Genomic DNA, 25303 nt, shown 5'->3' on the forward strand with positions numbered 1-25303 from the left:
AAACCTTAAAATATGTATAGAAAGTCTGTCTGCTGTCTGAAAAAGAGAAGAGAATGGGCAGTGACCTCAGTCTAGGAAACGCACGCCTTTTTTTTTTTTATAAATACTGGCAGCTGAAAACAGAGGAGAAATGGCCGAGTCCTTTGGAGGAGTTTTAAGGACGGAAAGTTTGCTTGGGCAACATTTTACTAGCAAACCATCACAGGACTGTAGTTAGCCTGACGTATCAATTTGAAAATTTTCATTGCATTTGTTTTAAGAGCTCATAACAGTTCACGCACATCTATTAGAGAATGCCAAAAAGCACAGGACTCAACACCTCCTTTTAAAATACGACAATATTCTGTTCTCTCAGATCTACAGAATTTTGCTGTATTACTTGATTAGTAGATGGCAAAAAAAAGGTATGGATATAGACATGAACCGTTACGAGTTCTCGTCACAATGAATAATGTTCCGTTCGCAACTGGTTTATCAGTCTTAAGTGGGTGAGGTTGGAGATTTTTGGCATAAGTGTGGACCCATCACTGCTCCTTCTCCCTAACTGCGACTAGGAGGTCTCTCCTCAGACGGGTGAGAAAGCATGGCTTTTACACAGTGGTTTATCCTTCTTAGAGTAGAACGTCTTCCCCTCCAGATTGATCTGGCAAAGCTACGGGAAAGAGACGGAAACAGATAAAACAGGTTAATGGAGGGATGTTCATAAAAGAAAATACAATAATCTCAAAGTGAATACAAAGAGTCTCTTGCTGGCTTCCAGCTGGCTCAGGTTATTTCATTTGACTTGGTTTACCAGACGTGTCCCTCCAAGAGGGGAATGTTCTGGGTCGCGAGTCAGTGACAATGTTTTTGGTGGCATTGTGCAGGACAGACAGGCTGAGACAAGACAACACACACTCAATGAATCAAAATGACTTACAGCACAGACAAAGCAAGTGTCATGCCAGCTGTAGCCTAGAGCCTCCAGAAAACGGTCCCCAGCATCAATCTTAAAGTCACAGCCATGGCATTTAGTACCGAACATCTTTTCATAGTCTGCAGAGAAAACAAACCAAAAATAACAAAAAAAAACAAAACAAAAAAAAAAAAAACCATTAGCATAGTGAAAAATCTTGGTTCAGGGAGGTTTGGCTAGAGCAAAAGAAAGTTATCAAGAGTGGAGAGAAAAAGAATTACATTTCCGAGGTCTTCTCATCCAGAGGGCAGAAACTGTGATAAGAGAATTGCTCCACATACTTAAATGGATTGCCCCAGTTTTTTTTTTTTTTTTTTTTTCCTCTCCACGACAGGAACTTTAAAATGTCTGGCTTTTGGGCCGTCGCTCTAGGCGAGCGCTTCAGAGCCCAATCCTTTTAGGGTGCTGATGTTGCAGCTATTCTCTCATCACCAACTTAGGTTCTCTTTTTTTTTTTTTTTCCTAATAAACAGCTGGTCTCTGCACCGACTGCTGACACAAGGCCAACACACTCTAAATCTGTCCAAAAAGAGCATGCATGGGCAGCTAACTCCATTTACATGATAAAAACGTTTTTGTACACTACAGGCAAATAACAAATTTCGGCACGACGGTTGGTTAAAATTATGAATTCTAATTGCCTTGTTAACTGAGTGAAAAATAGAAACACATTTCAGAGGATTATAAATCAGTACAAGGTGGTGTGGGGGTGGTGGGGTGGGGCACAAATTTAAAAGAACGAAAGGGAAAAAAAAAAAAAAAAAACAATTAAAAAAAAATGCACACGTCGTACTGGATTTGACAAAACCTGGCTACAAGAAATTGCTTTTCAAAAAGCATTTCTTTCCTTTTTTTTTTTCCCCCTACGTAAGCATATCCTTGCTCTCACAAATTACTGATCAATCGAACTGAGACATCAGAAACAGCATTGTGCTGGCTGGATGGCTGCTGTGAAGTGGCAGCAATTGAATGATTGAACACTGGAGAGCAGAGGTGCTCTCACAGCAGGGGGGCTGTCAATAGAATGTGAGGTAGAGCGTTTTGACGGCAGGAACCGGTGATTCTCACCTCTCTCGCAATAGGGCTCCCCCTCCTCCATGTAAAAGGCTTGGTTTCTAATGGGCGTTTTACAGGCTGCGCATAAGAAGCATTGGACGTGGTAGGTCATCTTCAGGGCATGCATGATCTCCTGCAGAGGCAAAGGAAAGGTGTGATCTTTCAACTCACGCGAAGCTCAATCGCGCGGTTCAAACTGCCACTGGGGTGCAAACTTACTTGCATGCACGCACACACACACACGCTCACACACACGCACGCACACACACATGCTCACACACCTCTCACCCATCCCCATTTTCTTTCCATGCTTTTATTCACTTTAACCCAGTACCAAACCACTCCTCCACCCACTCACTCACTCTTGAACTTCGCATCCCCAATTTGAAATAACATCATAGTCAGTCAGAGATTTTCATGACAGAGCAAACCATTTACAAATCAGAACATTTCAAGAACTGAAATTGATTCCTGAAAAGTCCTGATGTTAAAACATGTGGCGTCAAATATAAAATATCTTTTTTTTTTCCCAGTAGCTGCTAGAAAAAACTCACCCCAATGATCTTTTTCTTGCATTTGGCACAGTTGGGTGCGTAGCGGTTATCGTAACATTTGGTGCAGTAAATAGACCCTTTTTCCTCAAAGAAACCCCCCTCGTCCAGGACCACTTTACACTGACAGCAAGTAAACTCCTCTGGGTGCCAGGAACGACCAAGCGCGACTACATATCGGCCCCTTGAAACACACACACACACACACACACAAACACAAACACAAAGAGCTCTTACAACTCAAGTGCATTACAGTGAAAGGGTCAGAACTGGAACCAAAACTGACTTTAGCGCTGCTAAGAGTGAGGAGAACAAAAAGCACCCTGACGGAAATAAAGGTTCAGGCGAGGAGACCCACAGCATTCAATATTGATTCAGTGTGGTCTGAAGCTGGAGGCCATTGCCCTATTTTATTTTTCTCTTTTTTTTTCTCTTTTTTTGGCACAGAATATTTTAAGGAATACTACATCTGACATAACCTCTTTTTTTGACCCGTGGTCACTCACCATGTTGTAAGTATTGAAATTTAGCAGCACTGGTCATTCATTTAGTGGAGTTTTTTTTTTTTTTTTTCTTTTGCCTGCAGTTCTCCACTATGTATTTAAAGTTAAAGAGGGGCCTTGGTGCGAATGTTGAAATCTGAGTGTAGCGGAGCAGGGCCAGTAGGGGGCAGCGGAGGCCTACCTGATGACCTTGTTGCATGCGGCGCAGAGCGGGGTGCGGCCACTGTCCGCAGGGTTCTGCTGCGCCGCCTGCAGGATGGAGCTGCGGTTTTGCATGGGCGTGGGCTCGGCAGGCTGCTTGTGCTGTGTCACCACTGTGCTGGTCTTGTCTGGGTGGTAGCGTTCGGCAAAGCCGGGGTCGGTAACCCAGGGCGGCCTGCATGCAGGGCCACTCGATGCCTCTTTAGAAGTTGGCTTGGCTTCAAAATCACAGAAGAAAGTACCAGGTTACCAAAACATATCTCCAATTATTAATCTCGTTTCTTTTTCATTTAAGCAAAATGTTCCTTGACAGGACACTGAACGGTGCCTGTAAAAAAACAACAACAACAAAAAAAAAAAAACTACATTTGCCTGAGTTGGCCAGCTCTCAAAACAGGAGTATATTGGTCCTACACACATACATTATTGCGAGAGTCCCAACAGCTGGTTATTATAAAATAAGCTTAACGTGTTCTGCTTCATTGGCTGTTCAAATACTACGAATTATATGGCTTTGTATAACTTCCACTATAAATTGTTTCTCAGCAGAGTCTCTGACACAAATTATGATCCACGGCCATAAACTTTGAAATAACACTTAAGCTCTCCTGTCCCAAAAGGCCTCTGCTTATCCACTGAACTCTAAGAAAAAAAAAAAAGATTTTGTTAAGGTTTTTAGAACGGCCATTTCTTACCTTGGCTTTCATCACTTTTGTCTGTTACTTTAGATTTGGCAGGACAGGCCGTCAATCCATGACTGTGGAGAAGAAGAAGAAAAAAAAAAAGAATTCCACTTACAGAGAGGCCCTGACAAATTGACAGTGCTTGCACAGGACAACAAATTGTTTTGCTTTTTTTTTTGTTTGTTCTTTTGTTTTTTTCGGGGGGGCGGGGGGGCTCCTGAACAGCATAAACATCGACATGAAGTAGACAGCTCACAGCAGTGGTATATTTAATCAGATTTAACACAAAAAGAAATAGTGCACAAGGAATGGCCTGAGATTTTCATGAGCCAAAAAACAGAAGGTCTTAAAGGCGGTCCACTGCTGAGACGTTAAATGCACTGCAGAGAGCTCCAACCATTTCTGCAAATTGTTTTTATGATTGTATGGGTCTGCACCTCACTAAAAATGTTTCCAATTTCTTTCCATTCTCTAACCCAATATTTGTTAAAGTGACAAACCTGAAGCAGGGCTGTAGAAAAGGCATAAACAGTGCTGTGTGTCGTGCTTGTGTGAAAGGATTCCAGAGGGTCCAAAAAAAAAAAAAAAAAAAGAATGTTGAATATTAAGTGAAAGACAAATGGGCCCCGATTCAAACTACCCGTTAATGGAGACTGCTACTCAAAAATGTCAGCTGAAACTGGTAAAATAAGTGATTGAAGCACTAAAAAAAGCTAGAAAGAAAGAAAAAGAAAGAAAGAAAGCAAGCATCAGTGGTTTTCTTAGGGCCAAAATGTTGTTCGATGCTAAACAAATGCTGGTGCCAGTTTTCGTGACATTTCAACATGTTAAAATACATCATAGAAAAAGTGTTGCAAACATTTCAATTTAGGCATATAATGTGATCTGTAAAATTGGAATGTTTGTGCATCAACCTCATGACCACTCCTTTACACAGCCATCAGGTTCAAATGTGTTCAAATGTAAGAGAGCGTTTGTTGTGAAGCATTTGTTGTGAAGAAACAAAGAGAGGACAGCAGAAAAAAGGGTCTTTTTCAACATTTTATGTATTGATAACAGCAGAGAAAAAAGTTACAGATTGGTTTTTTTTCCCCTTCTTGTTCACTATAGGCAGAACCTGGGAGAGTAAGAACTCAGAAATGTCACATGGAGATGCAGAGAACATACAACACACGGCAAGAGAGGGTTCAAATGGTACAGAGGGCCTGCACAACACAACACAGCACAGAGAGGAATAAAAATGATACAGTCCCATCACTGAGAACTTTTCAGGAAAAAAAGAAAGAAAGAAAGAAAGAAAGAAAGAAAGAGAGAAAGAAAGAAAGATCCATGTGAGGAAGTGAGAATGACACGAGCAGCAGAACTATTTAAAACTGCAACAAAACATTCAGATTTTCCGACATAAGAAGGGAACCTGACAGAGTAAGGCTCAGTTTTGCACATATCGACTTTGGCTTATGATCTCTAGGCTGTCCTTCTTCACGCGTTTCTATTTTTATGATTTTTTTTTTCATCTTTTACTTTTCGTTTCAACCGATCTCCCCCCCCCCCCCCCCCCTCGTAAGGCCCGTGTGTGTGTGTGTGTGTATGTTCGTGGCCGTGGCATGCACTCGTGGCGATGGTGCACATATATGTTTAGCGAGCTTTCTCTCAGCCTGTTTCTTCACGTCGGCCTAGTCGCTCAGGACTTGATATTGAGGGCGCGGGCGGACCGGTCGTGATGCCAGTCCCTCAGCCTGGCGTATCGAGGGCTCTGAATCTCAGCAAGGAACTTTTCTCTAGCCGCGGTGGCGTGGGCAGGAACAGCCAGACAACACAGAAAAGAAACAGAGAAGGAGAGAGAGAGAGAAACAGGAGAGAGAAAAAAAAAATCAGGGAAGAGGAAAAAGAAAGGTGAAAAGCAGCGAGAGCTTTTGAAAGGATGTGAAAAAAAGTGAAGACCACTCCAAACTGACTGTCTACTGGCCATGCAGTCTGAAACTAGTTTTTTCATCCACGTGACAATACGGCAAATGTCCGCTGCACTGTATCTTCAGCATAACAAGCTGCTCACCTCTCACCCCAGTCCAAGTGTATAATAACACACAGCATATAACATGACTCACACTGGAGGCTAAGCACCTTTGGCTTCTAATTGGTGTGAGGTCAAGGTTAGTTTGAGTGAACTGCTTGCTTCCTGCTCATTCCATTGGAAAGTGTCAAGCTTTCACACACACATACACATAACATTGGCTTTACCTGGCCCTTTTCATGTTCTCATCATCGGGATCCTGCACTGAGGGAACCAGGAAAGAAACGCACGTCAAATTCCATCACTTATCACATTTACCACATCAAACACACGCCGTGACAGCGATCAGATCCCCAAAGAGAACTGCACCGCTACACATTCAACACAGGAGTTAACTACATAACACGACAAAGGCGAAATGACATATTGTTTTACATGAACTGGGCTTATTGGGTAACAAGAAAAAACCCGAAGATCTTTTTCTACTTCGAGACTGCATGCGTAAGGCCGATTCGGTCTTCGGATTCTGTTCGGTTCTTACGGTATTCCTGCACTGGTTAAAAGTCTAAGGGGGCAGAATGCAGGGTTTTTGGGGGTGTTTTTTTTTCCTGACTTACTGAAGTCAGTGCCCGTGAGCTGGGCCAAGATACGGAAAGAGCGGGACTGGGTGGTGCCGGTGCGTGGCTGCCAGTCCTCAGTGTCCTCGATCAGTCTCTTCTTACTGCGGTCGTTAGGGATGAAGGCGGGAGCGCTGTCCACTCTCAGCCCGTGCCTACGGACGCGGAGGTGAAGGGGTTAACCACTCGTTTGAGTCACCACTCTTCCTCAAAGGCAAAAAACACGACTGCTGAGGACGATGCTTTCGGGAAAAGGGGCACGCCTTTTTTTTTGGGGGGGGGGGGGTTGTTGGGGAAACACGCCATTGCCAAAACATACAGACAGCAGATCTGATAAAAATCATCTGTCAGAATGCGTGTAGCCTTTCTCTATGTGGCATACAGTGCTGCTTTACAGCTTACTTTAATCAAGTTATTTAATCAAGTGTTGAGGTCAGCTGCATCATTCTCCTCAAGTGTTTTACCACACTAACTTTAAGTGGCAGGCCGACTTTTGTTAATTGTTTAAAAGGAGCCGGTGAGAATAGCATTTCATAAAAGCCCGGCTGTCAGGGAGAAGGCCATGTGGAGAGTAATGTTAGCCAATATCTCAGACACGCTAGTGAGTTAGGTCAGCCACTAAGTCTCTTCTTCCAGCCAGTGCATTAAATCAACGTGCATCCAGCACTTACTTGGCCTCAGGATACAGCTCCTCATAGTAGCCTTCCCCTCTAATGAACAGGAGACAGATGAGAGGGAAAGGGAGAGGAAGAGAGAAAAAAAGAAAAAAAAAGAAAAACAAAACAGGATGGAGAGAGAAAGGAAGAGAAGAACAAATAACAATAGACAGGGCAGAGAGGGCAGCAGAATACCATCCATTACAAGAGCCTATCCAAGTCAAAGCTAGCAGAGGAGTCTCTGTCTGGGTGTCTGGAGGACATATTTTAAAGCTGATGAACTCACTGACATTTATCATAGACATACGAGTAAACGTTCCATGGTCTCTCCGCGGTATACGGTACCACAACATATAAAGAAAAAAGTCCAAAGTGTAACAGGAATAATAATATCAGGCATAGGAAATGGAAAGAATGATTAATTTGTCCTTATAAAATATGTTTCCCTAAAGCAGGAACGGGTGGAGGCTTATCTACAGGGACAGGTTTCTGATAGCCAACAAAAATGAACTCATATTAGCTGGCATGTATTAAAAAAAAAAAAAAAAAAAAATGAGGAAAGATTTACTAACTTGTCAAGAGCCTCCATCTGCAGGAAGAAGCGTGAGAAACGGAGAAAGAAAAAAAAAAAGAGAAAAACAGAAAGGAAGAACATTAGACTGAAAAAAAGACAGATTTAGGAAAAGGATACAATAAACAGTATTAGAAAGAAAGTCAAACAGCAAGCAAAGAGGAAAAAAAAAACCCAACAACATGCTGTGAATAACAAAGGCGATTTCCTTCCTTGTATATTCACACACACACACACACACACACAAAATTAGAACCAAAATCTCTGTTTTTCAGCAACTATCACTGATAAAAAAAAAAAAAAAAACGATTATCTCTACCATTCACCCCAATGCTTTGAGGAAAGCGCGTAACGCAGTCGAACTCTTAAATGTTCCCCTCGCAATTTTTCACACGCTGTCCAAGCAAGAGTGCACAGCTTTGCCGTGCAAGTAAATATTCCTACATTTCAACCCAAGGCGCACGGTACTGTAAACATGTTGGTGTGGTGACGCAACTCTAATCTCCTGAGAACATTGTGAGCTCTACACTGATATGCAAACACTGCTAGCACACACACACACACACACACTCCAGATCATGTTCACCTCTCGCTGACTTCTTCCCACTCTACTTAATACTCCAGTCATAAATTAAAACTTACACCATTGCAGAGTGTGTTTCATTACTTTGTTTTATTACTCCCCCGGTGTGTTTAGTCGCAGTCACGCTGAAATGTTATGTGTTGCATGTCAATAGCGTTAAACATTTATGAAATCCTCCCTTCAATCAATGGGAGCATGCTCAAAAGAGTGTACACACACACACACACACATATACAAGGCTCTCCAAGTAAGGCTGTCAGGTAATTCAGCACGCTTGCAGTAAAAGCAATTTGAGAACTCAGCAGATTTTATGGGAGGGGTTCAGGGGCTATAAACAGCAACAGACAACATCAAGACCTTTTCAAAAAGTCTACTCTTAACTCTTTCCCTACCTGAACCAGATCACAAACCTAACTAGACAAACAGGCTATTCAAAGGAAAGCTCCAGAAAGGGAGAAAAGTGTATTACCTTCACTATTATTCAGGTTGACTACAACCATCTGTTGTTTTGAAAAAAAAACAAAAAAAAAAAACAAACACGCTCATTATAAACAAAAGAAAACTGTCTAAGCATGTGATTTGCCAAGTATTGACTGTCAAAAATAGCCGCAGGCCAAAAGAATGAAAAAGAACATTGAGGGAGAAAATACACACACACACACACACACACACACACAAATGAAGACTGTAAGAGTGATTGACGTGTTACTGTTCCAACAAAATTGCCACTGGTGTGGTCTGGACACCAGAACAACTATGCACCGACAACGTCCGAAAGTTCAACAGTGACAGCTGCTTACTGCTAACAGCCCTGTTTATAAAAAAACCAAGAGACTGCATGTACAAAAAAAAAAAAAAATAACCCAGCGAGACAGCAGAATCAAAGGCTAGGCTCCCTGTTAGACAACTCAAGAACAACAAGTCCCTCTCCGCTTCTCACTACACAAAAATGCTGACCAGATAATCCACACAAAACAGTTACAGTCCACATACTTTTGGACAAAAAAACAACAACAACAAAAAAAACAAGTTAAATATGGTAACTGTTTGAACTCTCATAGAGTCTTCAATCATTCTGTTCATGCATAGCAACAGCATGAGGCACAGGGACTCCTTGGAGAGAGAATCATTATTTCAGGCGCTCGGGACAAGGTTCAATGCATGTCCACTTGTGTTAAATTGTGCTTCAGAGTGTGTGTGTGTGTGTGTGTGTGTGTGTGGCTCTCTTTTTTAGACAGGACTGTTGGTAACCTACCCATTGTGTGGCGTTGGCATGCTGGCAGGTGTCTGTGAGCTGAGGTTAAGCTTTGGGGCATAGGCCACAGGTTTGATGACAGGGCCTGCGTTGGCATTAGTGCCGCTGGCAGAGAAAGGCCGTGCCATCTTGTTTATGGTCGTGCTTGGTGCAAAGGAGTACTTGGGCTGACTGGATGCAGGAGCAAGCGAACCCTGAGTGTGAGACAGGAGAAACACAGAGCACCAAGGCAAAAACCATGCAGTCAGACAGTGCATACACACACACACACACACACATACAAACACACATATACAAGAAAATCAGGTGAACGGACAATCCCCAGACGTACAGCTTTAAACTCTAATCCTCTCTCTCTCTCTCTCTCTCTCTCTCTCCTCTGGAGAAATTGGAAATGGAAAAATGTGTGAACTCATTCAATGAATCTCCACCGCAGACGTTGTGCTGCGAGTGTGTAAAAAGGAAATGCTCTCGAAGTGTGAACACACCCTATTGTCTGGCAAATATTTATCTTGGAAGCCAGCCAAACACTGCCCACAAATTCATCTTTCATTTCTGCTGGCTGTGCACTCAGCACTTGACAGTGCGGCGACGTATTAACTTAAACTGATATGCCAGGGATTAATTCAAGATCACTACAGAGAGACGCACTGCGGTTCGCATTGACTTCCACAAGAGGGCGCTTTTTCTTATTTTGGATGACAGGGTAAGCTATGTTTCGGTTTTAAAAAAATGCTTCATCTAAAAGTATTAATAGTTCAAACAAATGGTTCAAAAATTGCAAACTTTGAGAGATGATGCTTTACAGTGATCTCTATATTAGTCTCTCGGCTGGGGATTTTAACCTGCATAACGGTATATGCAGAGACAAGAGAGAGGCAGAGACAAAGACACAAAGAGAGTGAGAGAGAGAGAGAGAGGGAAAGACTGATTCTGAATCTGTTTAGGATTGTGCATATTGTGAAAGCTCAAACCAAGAAGTACGGACGAGAGCAATTTTTTCAAGGATGCAAGAACACTGTGTCTCATTACTTGACAAGCAAACCACAAAACTTGCATATCAATTACCGACGGTAATTGATTACTGATGCTTCCACAAAGCATATTAGCCACTAGTTGAAAGTTCTACAATCAATATAAAATTGACTTGTAACAGAAATGTAGTTTCTCTCCCATATGTGAAAACCAGATTGCAGGTACCTCAGGTCTAAGTGTGTTAAATCAAAAGGCACCCAGATATCTATATTTAACAGAGGAGGTTTTCCAGCTGCCTAAGCCCAGTAGTTATACCTAACACACAGCCTACGAGCAGTGCTTTGCAACTTAATTAATAAAACAGTGGCTGAATCACATTGTGGAAGCATTACAATGCTCTACGGTGTGATAAACGTCAGAAACTTACCTTGTGTTCTTCTCCAGCAGGATGAAAAGCCCTGCAAAGCAAAGAGAGAACAATTACAAATTCAGTAAATAAGTCAGAGCCTTCAGCAAGAGGTTCAGCTTGACTGAGATGTACTGACAACCTTGTGGAGACACAGTGAAACTAACGTCATTTAGATACTTAAGAAATGACCGAAACCCCATGTCCTAATCGTTCCCCACCGTGATCATCCAAGGGACTGAATATCGATGTTGTTTATCATGCTTTTGTGACGCTGTTGTTGGACTGCACTTTTACTCAGAGACAGTAGCTAAAAGGATTCAGATATTGACTCCAGTGCTAATGTGTTATTATTTCATTTGAAGCAAATCACAAAAAACACTGAGCTAACGTCACGAACTTTGGGCAGAATATCAACGAGTGCAGATAGAGCCTTCCCCACAGTTATAACTCTGACTCTTTTTCATTCATGTGCAGTAAAAAAGTCTGTTCGTCTGCCGAAACTTTGTCAGTGACCTCTGTGTGACCCACTACATGCTGGACTTTGAGACCCAGAGCTCACATTGTCTCCTGCTTTAACGCAGATAGAGCACAGTAACATGTACTGAGTGACAACATACTACAAGAAAACTGACAGCGATAGTGAAGACAGGGGTTATCAGAAGAGGTCAGAACTTCAAGTGGTGAATAAGATAACGAAGCCACAGCATACATGCCAAATCATGTTCCTGTTCTGACTGCGCGCATAAAAAAAAAAAAGGAAGAGCTCACAGGAATACCAAGTGTAGCAAGACTTTAACCAGTGGGTAGTGTAGAGACATGTCTGTTAGTACTTTACAAGAGAAAGACTACATTTGAAAGCCAGTTCTAAAAGCATTTCCTGCATTGAAAATCTCAATCGTAAATGCCACAAAGATCTAAAGATCAAAATCCATTCGAATGCAGTTTTTTTTTTTTTCTCTTCAGAAACAACTCCAATTTGCAGCGTTCCCCAGAAAATGAATGACACCCAACCGATCTTGCTGAGACATCAAACTACATTTAGAGTCAGACTGTAACCCATTTTGTATTAAAACTGTATTCATCATTGCGTGTGACACATACCTTCCTGTTCATTGTTTTGCAGCATGCTTTGTCTGGCTTTATTAGCTAGCTCTTGATTGTATTTTTTTTTTTTTTTTGCAATAAGATGTAAAGGTAGACCGTGAAGCAGAACTTGAAAGCATAATACGAGTTGAGAGACACGCCGTAACCAAGTTCCAAGGGAAGTTTCAGCTGTACCATGAACTGCCTTCTATTTTAGCTCAAACATTTAGAGAACAAATGAAAGAAAGAAACAAATGATGCCATCACAGATTTAACATTACAGTGTCCTCTGGCAAAAGCAACTGAAAGTCAATCATACAGTACGATAGACAGGAAGGGAGTGGTATGGATAAAGCCAGAGACACATTCATTTTATAAATGACAGCGCATCCCCCCCCCCCCCCCCCCCAAAAAAAAATAAGGGGGGGATTCCGCAATGTTTCGAAAGTTTCCTCCATACCACAAAACCTCTGCCTGCACATCCAATTATAAAACGCTTGTGAACCAAAACGAACCCGCCCAATGCACAAAAGTATTTCTAATGTTAAACAAACACGCAGGCTTGCCCTGACTTGTAAATTCAGTTACGACCTGCCAAAGTAAAGGAACATTTTAATAAATCCATGAAGAGACAGAAAGAATCCTGAACAAATAAAAAGATTGAAAAGTCAAAGCACAGTGGCATATAAAAAAAAAAAAAAAAGGGTATAGAGGCATTAATTGGAATTGCTGCTTCGTGAGCAAAAGTCTTTCCCCCCCCCCAAGAATAAATAAATAAACTATTGAACAACTTAAAAAACAAAAAAACAAACAAACAAAAAAAAAAACTGAACTTCGACTGAAACACATTTTAGACATTTTGTAGTTGCTCCCCATGTCTAAAACTAATAGCACATGGAAGAAGAGGACTATAGCCACCCCCTTTGTGCTGTTTATTCAGTCCTTTCTGCTGTCTGCAGCCATGCACTCTGTGTAACAATAAGCTCTCCGAGGAAACATAGATTAGCCACATCAGCAACACTTCACACCAACACTACAGACACACAAAACACGCATCCTCCTGTTTTCAGTGGAATGAGGTCGGATATGTAAAAATGAGCTTGTTTTTGATATGTTGACAGGGGCATGTGGTTCATTTTATAAAAGTATGTTGAAAGGACAAAAAAAAAATAAATAAATAAAAATAAAAAAAATCCTGGGATCGCTGTGGGGAGAGACAGGATGGGGAATTAAACATTTTCCATATGTCTAAGACAGAGCTGGGACAGATATGATCCAGGTCGCATTCAATACAGATGAGGAGATACTGAAACCGGTTATTTCAGAGCCCGGCAGAAACCTTGAAATTACTTCTCTCAGCATTTCCCATTGCGTTCCTATTAATTCATCATCTGACACAGCAGACTTTCCACTTTAACCAAAAGCGTAGTGAACCACAGACCTGCCTGCGGTTTGGCTTATTAGGTGCCCTTTCGTCAGCTTATGTTTGCATGGGGGAGGGCCCTAATGACAGAGTATTTGTCTATGAAAAGCCAGAGGGTTAAGGGAGCGTATATGTCATTCTTCACTGTGGTTTGACTCCTCCCCCTATTCATCCGAACTCATTCCTGCCCAAAGAGGGCACTTATTGTCTCACCCTCACCTTTTTAGGAGAAAACCTTTAGCTACCCAAAAAAAAAATTTGTCCCAAAGGCAAAAGTTACAGACAATGTTATCTTCATCTCAGGGGTTATCTTCAAAAGATTCAGCCCCAAAGGGTCCCACAAAAAGAAAGGCATTTGAGCAGTTTTTATTGGCATGGCTGGGAACAGGAGAAATTTATCTAAAGAAGGAGCAGCATAAGGATCAGATCCAGCCCAGAGGAATGTGTTCCAACCTGTGAGGTTCAGGAGTCTGTGTGAGCTTTTATTCAGTTACTTGGCCTGATTCTGTTCAATTACGCTAAATACCTTGTTCTGATACCTTGTGAATCTAATCAACAGAATGACTCCAGCAAGATTTAAAAAGAAAAAAAAGAAACCAGCACAATCATTTGAGCAGTCTAGACAAACACGCCCCAGACATAGTCCACTAACAACTGCAAACCAAGGCAATGGCTAATAAAGAAAGGAAAATTTTTCGCTATTTAGACACAAGCACTTTTAAGTATAATCAAAGGCTGCTGTCTATTTTTAAAAGAATAACTAACAGTCAAATACCGGGATAACAATACAGTACAGGCAGTGTGCATGTGTTAAAACAGCTTTGTCTAAGAGACAAGACATTCATGACTGTGAGACGTTCATACTTTAATAACCTGCGGCGTACCGACGACCCAGAAGACGGTATTGATGGAAAATGAGCAAATTAAAACTTCACACTCAGGAACGCTTCCTTTGAGGGTGTTACCCTTTTGCGACTCAACCGTAAAGCGTTCTCAAAATAACAGGAAAACATGTCGTGTAGAGGAAAATGAGGAATGACAAGGCTTGGTCTAGGTTACCTGCTGAGGGTAAGGGTGAGCGAATCCGTGGCCGCCCTAATTTTGTTCTGTGCCTCCACGTGGGTCATGTCCTCCGCGTTGGAGTCACTGATGGACACCACCCAGTCTCCGACGCTGACTCCCGCCTGTGCAGCTTTTCCCCCGGGCGTCAGCTACGAGAAAAAGGTCAGACAGATCTCTGGTAAGCCATGTCATCTTCCTTCGACCGCTCTTGCATGTGCCTTGTCTCTTGTGCAAGACAAGCGCAAGAATGATGATAACAGCACAGAGCATATCAGTGTTAATTATATTTTGGCACGCTGGTAAATAAAGGCAACTTTAAAATCAACACACTTGTAATTTTTGTTTCAGTAACTGATAACGTCCAGCTGGATGCAGCTGAAAATGTGTCAGTGCTTCCACATGGTCCTGATGTTTGATCCACTCTAGACGTGATTCCATATATCAGACAAGCAAACAGGCCAAGCACCACAGGAAAACTTTTAGTATCTCGAGTTTGTGTGTTTTCACTTATCCACTGGTATGTCATTTTTTTTTTTCTGTGTGTCTGATCATATCCGTTTGGCCTTTTGTGGTGAATAATACACTGTCCAACTTAAAGCCCAAAAAGCTCTCACAAAAGTTTAGTGTGTGGTGAATTCTCACACAGTAATGTCCTAAATAATCTCAACAGGATAGCACAGCTTTGTTTAGAAAGAATGCATGATCTTTCAAATCACTTTAAAGTTATTTGCCAGCAGTCAGAATTTCTGTTCATAAGACAAACCTTATACAAGGTAGAATTATGACAAAGTTATATGTAAGAGCAAACACAAGAGAGTAAATGAACATTTAGTCTATTGTGTTTGCTCTTGGGCCAAAACAATGGAGAACCAAAGGACATAAGACCAAATAATGTGCAAGAAATTCAAATCACGCACACACACGATTAATCATAGTGATTCAACGTCTATATGTGTCGTTTAACTGCATTAGGGCTCTTTATGTTACAGAGTCAGAAGGTTTTGTGTCATGGCTTAGTCATTTATTCTCTGAGGCTGCGTTAGCGCCGAGAGCTTGCAGTGAAGTCACAGGTCAGCAGAGTACAAAATATCCACAGCAGGTTGATCACAGTCACATCAAGCCCTGTTCAGTCATTTTTATTTTGTCTCAATCTAGTCAAACATCTGCCCACTGGAGGGGGAAAAAAAAAAGATACATTTAGCACTTAACGATGCAGCTGTGACTTCCAGGAATCAAGCCAAAATCTAAGAAAATACATGCAAAATACTGAGGAAAGAGCCATCTGCACAGTCCTAAAACAAAGAGGGGAATCAAAAAAAAAAAAAAGAAAAAGAGAATTCTAGCTAGACAGTGAACCAGACAGCTGTCGTTTATGTTTAGGCGCGCATCAAGTTAGTAAACCGCAAATCAAAGTTATTTACAACATACAAAAATGAAATTAATGATCAACTATAAATACAAGCGACAGACAATGACAGATCCTCACGACATCTGTGGTAAGTGGCTAAGTGAAAGGAATTTTGAAAAAGTACGACTCCTATCTGAGAATCCTAAACTAAATGCAGCCAGTTTTGCTCTCTGCATGCATATAAAATGTCTGGATATAATGGCCTGAGCCTGCCTTCATGTCTATATAAAGCTGCAGCAAACCCTTTAAACATCTGCCATGCACACAGCACACATGCCAACTCTACCCTCACACAGCTCACTGTAATTTCCTGCCTCTACCTAACTCTCCTCTCTGCAGTTACACAAACATCTTCCGTTTGAAAATATTTCACCAGAAACTTCAGTTACAAAAACTTCCACATTGCCTTCACAATGAAAGCCCTAATGTCAAGAGCTCTTATCTAAACAAACAAACAAACAAACAAACAAGTCCCGTCCCGTCTGAGAATAATCATAATGCAAAAGTATTCTGGTAGTTAACGAACAGAGGACCAAACTACGATGCAGGTGTCTGACTAACAATCAAAAAAGGGCGTGTTCATCGAGTGACGCAAGCGGTAGACAAGGGGTATGAAAAGGACAACAAATTAAAAGGCCTTCAGATTCTAGCTGAGCGGAGCGGGGAACGGACCCGGGAGGAGAGAGAGAATACAGCTGGTGAAGGAGGAGAGCTAAGCTGAGAGGAAAGACAGAAAGTCTAGGTTCCGGACAGCCTCAAGGAGCTCTGATGGACATTGCCACCTGTGTTCCTGGCTCTGGTTCACACACCAGCTGTTCCTTCACTTGAGTTGGTGGCCCTAAAGTGCTGTGCTCAGGGTTCTGGAGTGGTGGGGGAAGGTGGAAACCTTAAACCCCCGCGCAGTTTATCAATACTCAGTATGACAGCAGAAAACATGTTCCCTTACACACCATCAAGCCAACACCTAGAGTTATAAATGGGACAACCGTCACCTATGTCATGGATAATTTTTAAATGAACTAATAGGTGGACGCGTGCCACGGATTGGCGACTACAAAGATGTGGTGTCGTGGCCAAAAGTAAAGCAATGAACACAACTCAACAATTATTAGACCATGAATCTCCGACGTTCTGTATTGCAACAGTCCCAAATTCCAGTCAAAATATTGCTAAATTACTTCCAAAACGTTGGAGATAGCGAGGCCACATTTCTAGGAACAAAGGGAGTCTTTTCATAAACACTTAATTAGTTTTCATCATTTGTTTTCTTTAAGTGAAGAAGTCCAAGATATTTGGCCTTGACGCGATTACAAAGTTACCTGAGGATAAGCCCAAAAGGCCACCCCTGAACTGGCCATTACACACTCTCCATATTTTACTTTTACTCTTTCCCACCGCCCTCTGGGGGTTGTAAGACAGTGGGATTCACTGACGTCTCATCAGCTAATACCAGAAGGCCATAAATATCTCTCTTGGAAGAGCGCAGCTCAAACACTTTCTCCAGAGATCTGCAGTATCTGCTACTCTGACAGGAAAATGGAGTACCAAGAAAAAAAAAAAGGAGTAAAGAAGGATATAAAACACTGTCAATGGGTGCGAAAACGACACTGAGACAAGCAACGTATGCAAAAAAACCAAAAAGTCCTTACGGCAATGTGAACGGGACTGATACCAAAAGTCATTACAAGAATCATGTTTCTCCCAAAGGCCTCACCAGTTTAATCCCTCTCAAACAGTTCATTTAAGTCAGAGAGAGATTCAGACGGTCAGAAACAACAGAGTCATCAATAACAGTTAAGAGGAGATCTAGAGAACTGGTCTCACGTTAAGCCTTCAAAAGAACAATAATCATAAAAGATGACGGATCGTGAGATGTCAGACGATGAAAAAACAAGAGACTGAAACAGTCTCCAGCATGACATGTCAAAAAGATGACGACATCATCTGTAATTTCCCAATTATATAGACATTTGATTTAAGCTGAATGGCATGTCCCTTTTAATGAAAACCAGATGTATGGTCTAGAGCGGAGCAACAGAGAGCGTATTTATTCCTTTGAATCAATATTCATTTTGAACCAAATGATGTCCAGCTTACACAAGAAATCTGTGAAAAAAAAAAAATCACTAAAGGTTTCTGAAAAATTTCACAAGTCTGTCAAAAAGAAAAAAAAAAAAGTGGGTTGAACTTATTCTGTGATTTCACAAGGAAAGTATTCCAGTGACGGCTCAAAAAAAACTTGAAAGTGATGGTTGGCAGTTACTGAACTGGAAAGAGCACAGAGACAAAGAGGTTTTCTATTGCCAGTAATATGACAGAAGCGTTAAAAATCTCAGGAATGCTGGAGTAAATGTGGCAAACTGCGCCACGAAGGGAGGACATAGGAAGGAAAACATTCCCAGAAACATTTAAACCAACACACCTTTCTCTATGAGCACGAGATGAACATAATTCCCCATGTACAACGTGACCTTCAGGAAAGCATATGCAGTCAAAGACAACCACTGATAAACTTACCATGAAAGACTGCATGAACGAGTCATGAGAAATGCTACTCTACACATGATAAATATTCACAGTCTTTAATACTATGACAGATACTCCCTTCAGTCCGGCTCTCTGTCAAACCTGTTAAGTTCTTTTGGTAGATTCATCTGCCTCTTGTGCTTGAATGAGATCCAGTTATCATCATGGTAAAGTTCCACTTTTTATGGGGTAAAAGCCACATACCTAGACAGTAAGGCAGTACAAGTGGGTGGAACCACCGAGCAGTGCTCGTATGAATCACATCCTCTTCCCATCCGACCAACAATCACCTTCAGGCAAAGTTCAAGTAATCACAGAGAACGCTTCTCACCTGTTAGGTCATTCTACAGTGTCAAATCTTTCTCATGTTCATCTTCAGCATGAGAGGTTGGTGCTACCACATTCTTGTACTAATTCATTAACTTGTCTTTCAGTGGTGAATGACACAAAAAAATGTTTGTTTTGCTCTTGAAGGATACAAACGGCTCCTCTCTAATAGCTACTTCAGTAGCTAAGTAATACAGGAAACTGAACACAAAGAGAATGTGGAGTTTGGAAGCAGCAGAGTTGCATTGTGATCCTCTTCAGTACTTTTAAACTGATGGTGTTTAAATGACACCCGAGAAGGAATGCCGCCTGGGTCTCTGTGTCAGTGAGGCAGTAAATCACAGATGACAAGAAGTCATGAGAAAAATCATATCACTCTGCTTTGCTCTTTTAAAATGTATTACGTGGATTAAAAATGAGGCGGATATGTTGTCTGATTGTCACCACTTACTTTCAGTTCATTATTTAAAAAAGAAAAAAAAAAAAAAAGAATTAGATGGACTTTGTCCAAGCCTGATCATAAATTATATCCACCATAAAAGTTAAGCAGTCTCCTAACAACACATCTGGTTGAGAATTAACATGTACAGACAAGCTAGTGTACCTTCATAAACTTGGCTACAGCGGGAATCTTTCAGACAGGCTGTTACACTGAAACATGATGTCACTGTCAAGCCCAGAGCAAACAAGTCATTATGTTACCTGAATTAAGGTGATCACCACTGTCAGGTCGAAACACGGCATTAAAATCAAGTCATTAATCACGCATGGTTGCCATCCAAACAAGTGTTTATATTCCCAGTTCAGCGTTAGCTTTCAGAGATTCGGCAGGATGAGCAAAAAAAAAAAAAAAAAAAAAAATCATAATGTTTTGGCAGGGCGACTTCATAACGCTGTCTGTTTTAGAAATTAAGCGAGCATTTGCGTTATCAACCCTGCTTTGAATTTAATTACTCGTTTAAGGAAATGAGTTGAATTTGGTTACATGCTGCGGCTTGACAACACTTCATTTAAAAAGGGACGTTTTCCCTTTTTCACATTTGGACCCATTTTAATATTTGACTCCTTGTAAACCATTCGTGCATTTTTGTGATAGTTACTGCAGTAAACAAATATTTACACTTCGACGTCGCTGGAGTTCACATTTGGAAGTATGAAAGTATGTCAGTTCACGACTTCTACACTTTGAAATACTTTTGCCTCTTGTCTGAGAGATAAACTAATCCAGACATTGCTTTTGTCCTGTCTCCTGACAGACTGAAAAAGAATATGGAAGACCCAACAATAATAGGAAATGGGCCCTTTGTCATTAAAAAACAAAGACTTCTTTGGTCATTTAGAACAGACACATATAACGCCATTGTACACTGTTAATGGCACTGTAAATCTGTAGACGTGATTGCATTTTAGGTGATGACCAAGTAAAACGGCGCGTTTGATTAGAAGTCCATAAATAAGAGGTAAAAGTGCAGATGGTGATTGGGAAATGAAGCATGTGAGATGCTGTTATGTGCATATCTTAGCAGTGTCATAGGCCCATATACAATACAGAGGATCAGGCTGCTCTTTAAGTGGTCAGCCAGTATCATTAAATCTTCATGCTTCAGATATGTAAGGGGAAATATCCTGGATGGTAAAATATCTGAAGGTAGCGCAAAAACAAACAAATTAAATAACTTTGCTGGCTATTCTCTACGTTATGATGCTGTGCTATAACACCATTACCAACCACTTGTAATTATTAAATGGGTTATGTATCTTATTACATGCCTATAATGTTTGTTACATTGTTCTCCATCTGCAGCTCTCTAGCTGGTTTAACAGGTAATGAGTGATACAGCTCATCTATGCTCAAGAGAAAACAATAGGGAAAAATATTCTGAAAATGTGAACAGGCCAAAATATCAGTTAATGAAACTTGAATTTCAAAATAATAGAAACAGATTTTAGAAAGAATGATGTCTGCCCAGTTATTTTGAAAGCACATAATCTTAAAAAAAAAAAATATGGAGATATGATAAATATGCTTTATATATTTAATAAATGTCATTTATATGTGGACCCGAGTTCTAATGTAGCAATTCAATGTTGCACTAGTGCTAAGTGTCTGTATAGTAGAATGTCAGTGTTGGATGTCTAAATGCTGCCAGCAGAATTGTTGTATGTGTATACTGAAGGTAATACTGCACATATAAGGGCAGGAAATTCTGTGCTGGGCGTTATTCCTTTGGATACAGAGCACTGGATGATCCATTTAACGAAGATTGGATGACATAAAAAGAGAAGACAAAGCATCTAAGAACCAAACACACTACAACATGCCCTTGTGAGGAGACAAGTGCTCAAGAATTTTGTGGAGAGACTTGTCTTATTGGGTTTGTTATCAAGTGGTGACATGCTTCAAAAGGAATGCATGTGTTGAAATGGACCCCATGTAGAAGTGAGCATACGGATCTCATTAACCTTATTACAACTGCCTCTTGAGCTCTCGTTTCATGTCTCTCTGTTCTCTGAAGTCTAACCATAAAATGTTGGAAAACTGCGAAAACCTAATTGTAGGCCACACAAGTAATTAGCTCACCGGCCCATTCCAGTTAACGTAACCAAGGCCTTAAGGTATACACCTCACTTACACCTTTGATACGAGATTTTCTTCAGCTGCAGAAATTTGAATTTTTTTTTTCTTCCCTTGAACTCTCCCTTTAAGTTTTTGAACAGAGACACTAAAAATGATTTGCATTAAAATGGCACCAGTAACCAAAGGAAGGAGGGGTACACTTACCCTGGACACAGTTAAGGGCATGCTGAAGTCCTTGCCCCCCTGAAGCCTGAACCCCCAGGGAGCTGGTCCGTTGAGTGTGATACAGTATATATTCATGGCCTAATGGAGAGGAAAGAGAGAAGGGGAATTTGTTATCATATTGGAATAAGAGACACAACTCCCTGATGAGATTAAAACAAAAACACTGCATTGTGATTACCGGGGGTGAGACACAGTTCCGACATAGCACTGATGTCTCATATCTCGTTTCCAACTCAACAGTTCAAGAAAAAAAAAAAAAAAAAACTTTGACATAATCCTGCAGCAAAGCGGGTTTTCAGAAAAACTGGATGCAACCTAATTGCTGAATGCGCTAAATATTTAATAATTGTACAGTTTAAACACTTTCTATAACTGTACCTACAGTTACGTACAGATGTAAGCAGTGGAAATAACAGTCTCAAATACAAGTATGTAGTTATTGTGCCGATGGTCAACACATTGAAAGCTTTGTAACAGATCAGATAAGTAAATATTCATAATAAACATAAGGATGTAATTTCCAGAAAGTTCCACATCTGAACCAAATTATCCATAACGTTAGGAGAGAATTAAGAGTCCCAAATTATTACATCACCATGCTAAAGACATTTAGAATGCAAAAGCCCAAATGGCAGTATGACAAAAAAATCTTAAGCCATTTAAGGAGCCAAGGGCAAGCCGAGTCCCAAGAGCACAGCATTTGCCCCGTCCAAAATGACTTACAAACGCGCTGGCTTCAAACCTGCATAAGATGGCACTCAATATTTGACACAGCATACCTGTTACACAGTGGTGCAAACATACCTTGTCCTGAGGGCCAAACCCGTAACCCAAACCTTCAGAAAACCAAATGGAAAGCTGGCGCAAAGAGGGAGTCTGACTTTCTCACTAGTGGCAACCCCCCCCCACCCCACACACACACACACCCACACCCCCCACTCCCCCCGCCCCCCCGTGACACGGCTGAGCTCTCTACGTCTCTCTACACTCCACAGGCTATATAAGGAATGTAAAACTACACCAAACTATTTCAGCCCTACACCCACATGAGTCACAGAGAGGGGGGAAAGAGAGGGAGTGATGGAGAGAAAACATCAACTACCCAGATTTTCTGGCTCAGACGTCCACATTAAAAAGCAATAATTAGTCATAGAGAAAAACTCAGAAGTAGGACCGTGGAAGCGAGTGAACATTCCATTCCGTGTGTACAGCTTATTTATTCTTTTTTTTGGTTTGTTTGTTTTTTTTTGTTAGTTTTGTTTTTTGAGAAACATTATGAAACTGGCCACCAAAGGATATGAAAGATTGATGATGGGTCCTTTTTTAGCCTTTTCTTGTGGCCAAGTTAAAGACCTCATCTGTCTATTTAAAACGTTACTGTTCCCAGTACGTGATTTTTCCCCTCCTATACTATTCACTTAATTGAGTCATCAAACGCAAATCCCTTTTCCTTGTACTTACCATGAGCTCAGTTTTTATTTTACAAACTATTTTTTCTCACCAGCTAAAGCTCAATCACATGTATATGGATCTGACAACTATTGACCCCTGTCAATCATCACATTCTCAGCTAGGGTTAACGTAAAACATTTCTACAAAACAATTTGCTGAGAAACAAATAATTAAAACTATTTGCTGTGAAACAGAAGTAGCCAAGGCAAAGCCCTAACATCTTAAACTAGCCCCTTGGAGACTGCAGAATGACAGAATTGATACGATTAAAGATTCCTTTTTACCAAGACCAACCAAGTTAACTCGCCTTCCTGTACATACTCAAGATATACTGATGTCCTCTCTCAACCGTAACAATTAATCTCCAGGGAACAACCTCAAATTTTACGTAAGCCTCACGTCAGTGGTTACAATTCCCCGGGTAAACTCTGAAGAACACAATATCTTGACATAACTGTAAACTGGGATGAAGCAGCTCCTCAATTCCACGAAAAATACTAGTCATCTGTGTGTAGATGAATTATCATGATCAGATCGGACACGTTAAGGTTACACAAGCAATTAGATGCAACTACAATCGTTGTGTCGAAATACGAACAAAACTTAGAAGAGAGACATCATAAAACGCTATGGAAACAATAACCAAACACAGCTAAGATTGTTCATTACGAAGACATAGAAAAACATAGCAAACCATTCATTAACAAACAGAGAATCAACCCTGTGTTAGAAAAACTGATTGGGCATCGACTGAAAACAGGAGCCATTGGGCGGTGAAAAAATGTTAAGCGTGTGAACCCGGTGAGACAGTTTGATTGAGAGACCGCGGCCCACGAGCTCTTTCACACTCACTAAAATAAGAATATGCTGCAAGTGGACCTCGCAATATGACAGTCGATGTTCATACTGTCAACATACAGTAGTAATGTCCGAATACATCAAACATTTGCCTTGAATTACAAGCAACTTTGATGAAAGTTTCACTTCAGTGAAGTTTGGACTCTCAAACCAGCCAGTTAAAACAAAAATACAAAACCCAGAGAGAAGATCCAAAATAAGAATGTAAGCGGTAGTAATATTTTTGAGGTGCTCTCGATCTGATGGACAAAGGTTGGGTGACATTTTAGCAAGCAAGCTACATAAACTGCAAGATAGAGAACAGGGGGTTTTAAAGTAAGCCACTACGTTTACATCCAACCAAACTCTCCATCGTAGACCCAGCAAACCTTGGTGATATTTGTAATTACCTCGTGCGTCTCTTTGTGTCCTCCAGACATCGCGAATACCTTTTATTGGTTAGATGGGAACACGAACCACTAACAAACCGACTCTAGCCTCAGACTTCCTTGACTCTGGCGTCAAGGCTCCAGTGACCCTTCCCGCAGCAGCAACAGTACATTCTCTTGGATTTCTTTTAGTAGAACCGTGATAGAACGTCATAGAGTCACGTGGCATATCCGGAGCAGTGTAGCAGAAAGACTCACCTGAGTAATAAATTACGCTAGATTAAGTCCTCATGGATACAGTGATATGAAGATTAATTCGGTGAAACCCTTGATACAAATTACTCATATTGTTATTTTGAGGAAACATGATTAACTTCCGCTATTAGAAGTAGGCGCAGTATAGACCGTTATTAATTGTTTGAATGTTTTTAATTCTTTAATCACGAGTAACTATTTATTTTGTCACAGTGTTGAATTAATGAACTCTTGTGTGATATACATTTTGTCTTTCATCTATTAGCCCAAAGACCAGAGTACAAAGTCACATCTTTGTTCCCTTCAAATCCTGGAGATCGATACACATCCTCCCATGTCCATTTTTAAAAATCACTCTTTCTCGGTATCAGAAACATCATAATTAGTTAACAATTATTTAACAAATTGTTAAAAGCGGTAAGCAAGAGGATCCTTCAGAGACAAACCTTTTAACTGTGCAAATAAATGTACCGGTCAGATGCACCCAAACTGCCGAATAAATGATGTCCGACAGAAACAGTTTGTGAACAAGGTTTGAAATGTCTCATAGTAGTGGACTAATAGTTAGGAACAGTAATGGCCTTAAATTTGTGGTGGCTTGGGTATCCCTGACATTTAAATTGATTGAAATTTTTTATTCAATGAATTTGTTAAATTTGCTAATGCTACCTTTGGTGCTGTGATTAGTCTGGTTACTACACCGAATTTATTA

The 25303-nt window shown here is 40.9% G+C and overlaps 1 protein-coding gene across 1 annotated transcript; it reads right to left on the reverse strand.

The window, feature by feature from the left end:
• Positions 1-478: 478 nt before the first annotated feature.
• Positions 479-24422, reverse strand: pdlim7 (PDZ and LIM domain 7). Its single transcript, XM_030765531.1, has 15 exons — positions 24358-24422; positions 21638-21736; positions 14592-14743; positions 10181-10211; positions 9711-9836; positions 7249-7265; positions 6578-6681; positions 6188-6224; positions 5638-5727; positions 3962-4023; positions 3247-3484; positions 2566-2746; positions 2024-2144; positions 920-1035; positions 479-652 (listed from the first exon to the last, which is right to left on the reverse strand). The coding sequence occupies exons 1-15, from the start codon at positions 24385-24387 to the stop codon at positions 566-568; spliced, it is 1491 nt and encodes a 496-aa protein (XP_030621391.1). The 5' UTR covers positions 24388-24422; the 3' UTR covers positions 479-565.
• Between the last annotated feature and the right edge of the window lie 881 nt (positions 24423-25303).

The sequence above is a fragment of the Chanos chanos genome, chromosome 2, assembly GCF_902362185.1.
Source record: "Chanos chanos chromosome 2, fChaCha1.1, whole genome shotgun sequence".
Lineage (NCBI taxonomy): Eukaryota > Metazoa > Chordata > Actinopteri > Gonorynchiformes > Chanidae > Chanos > Chanos chanos.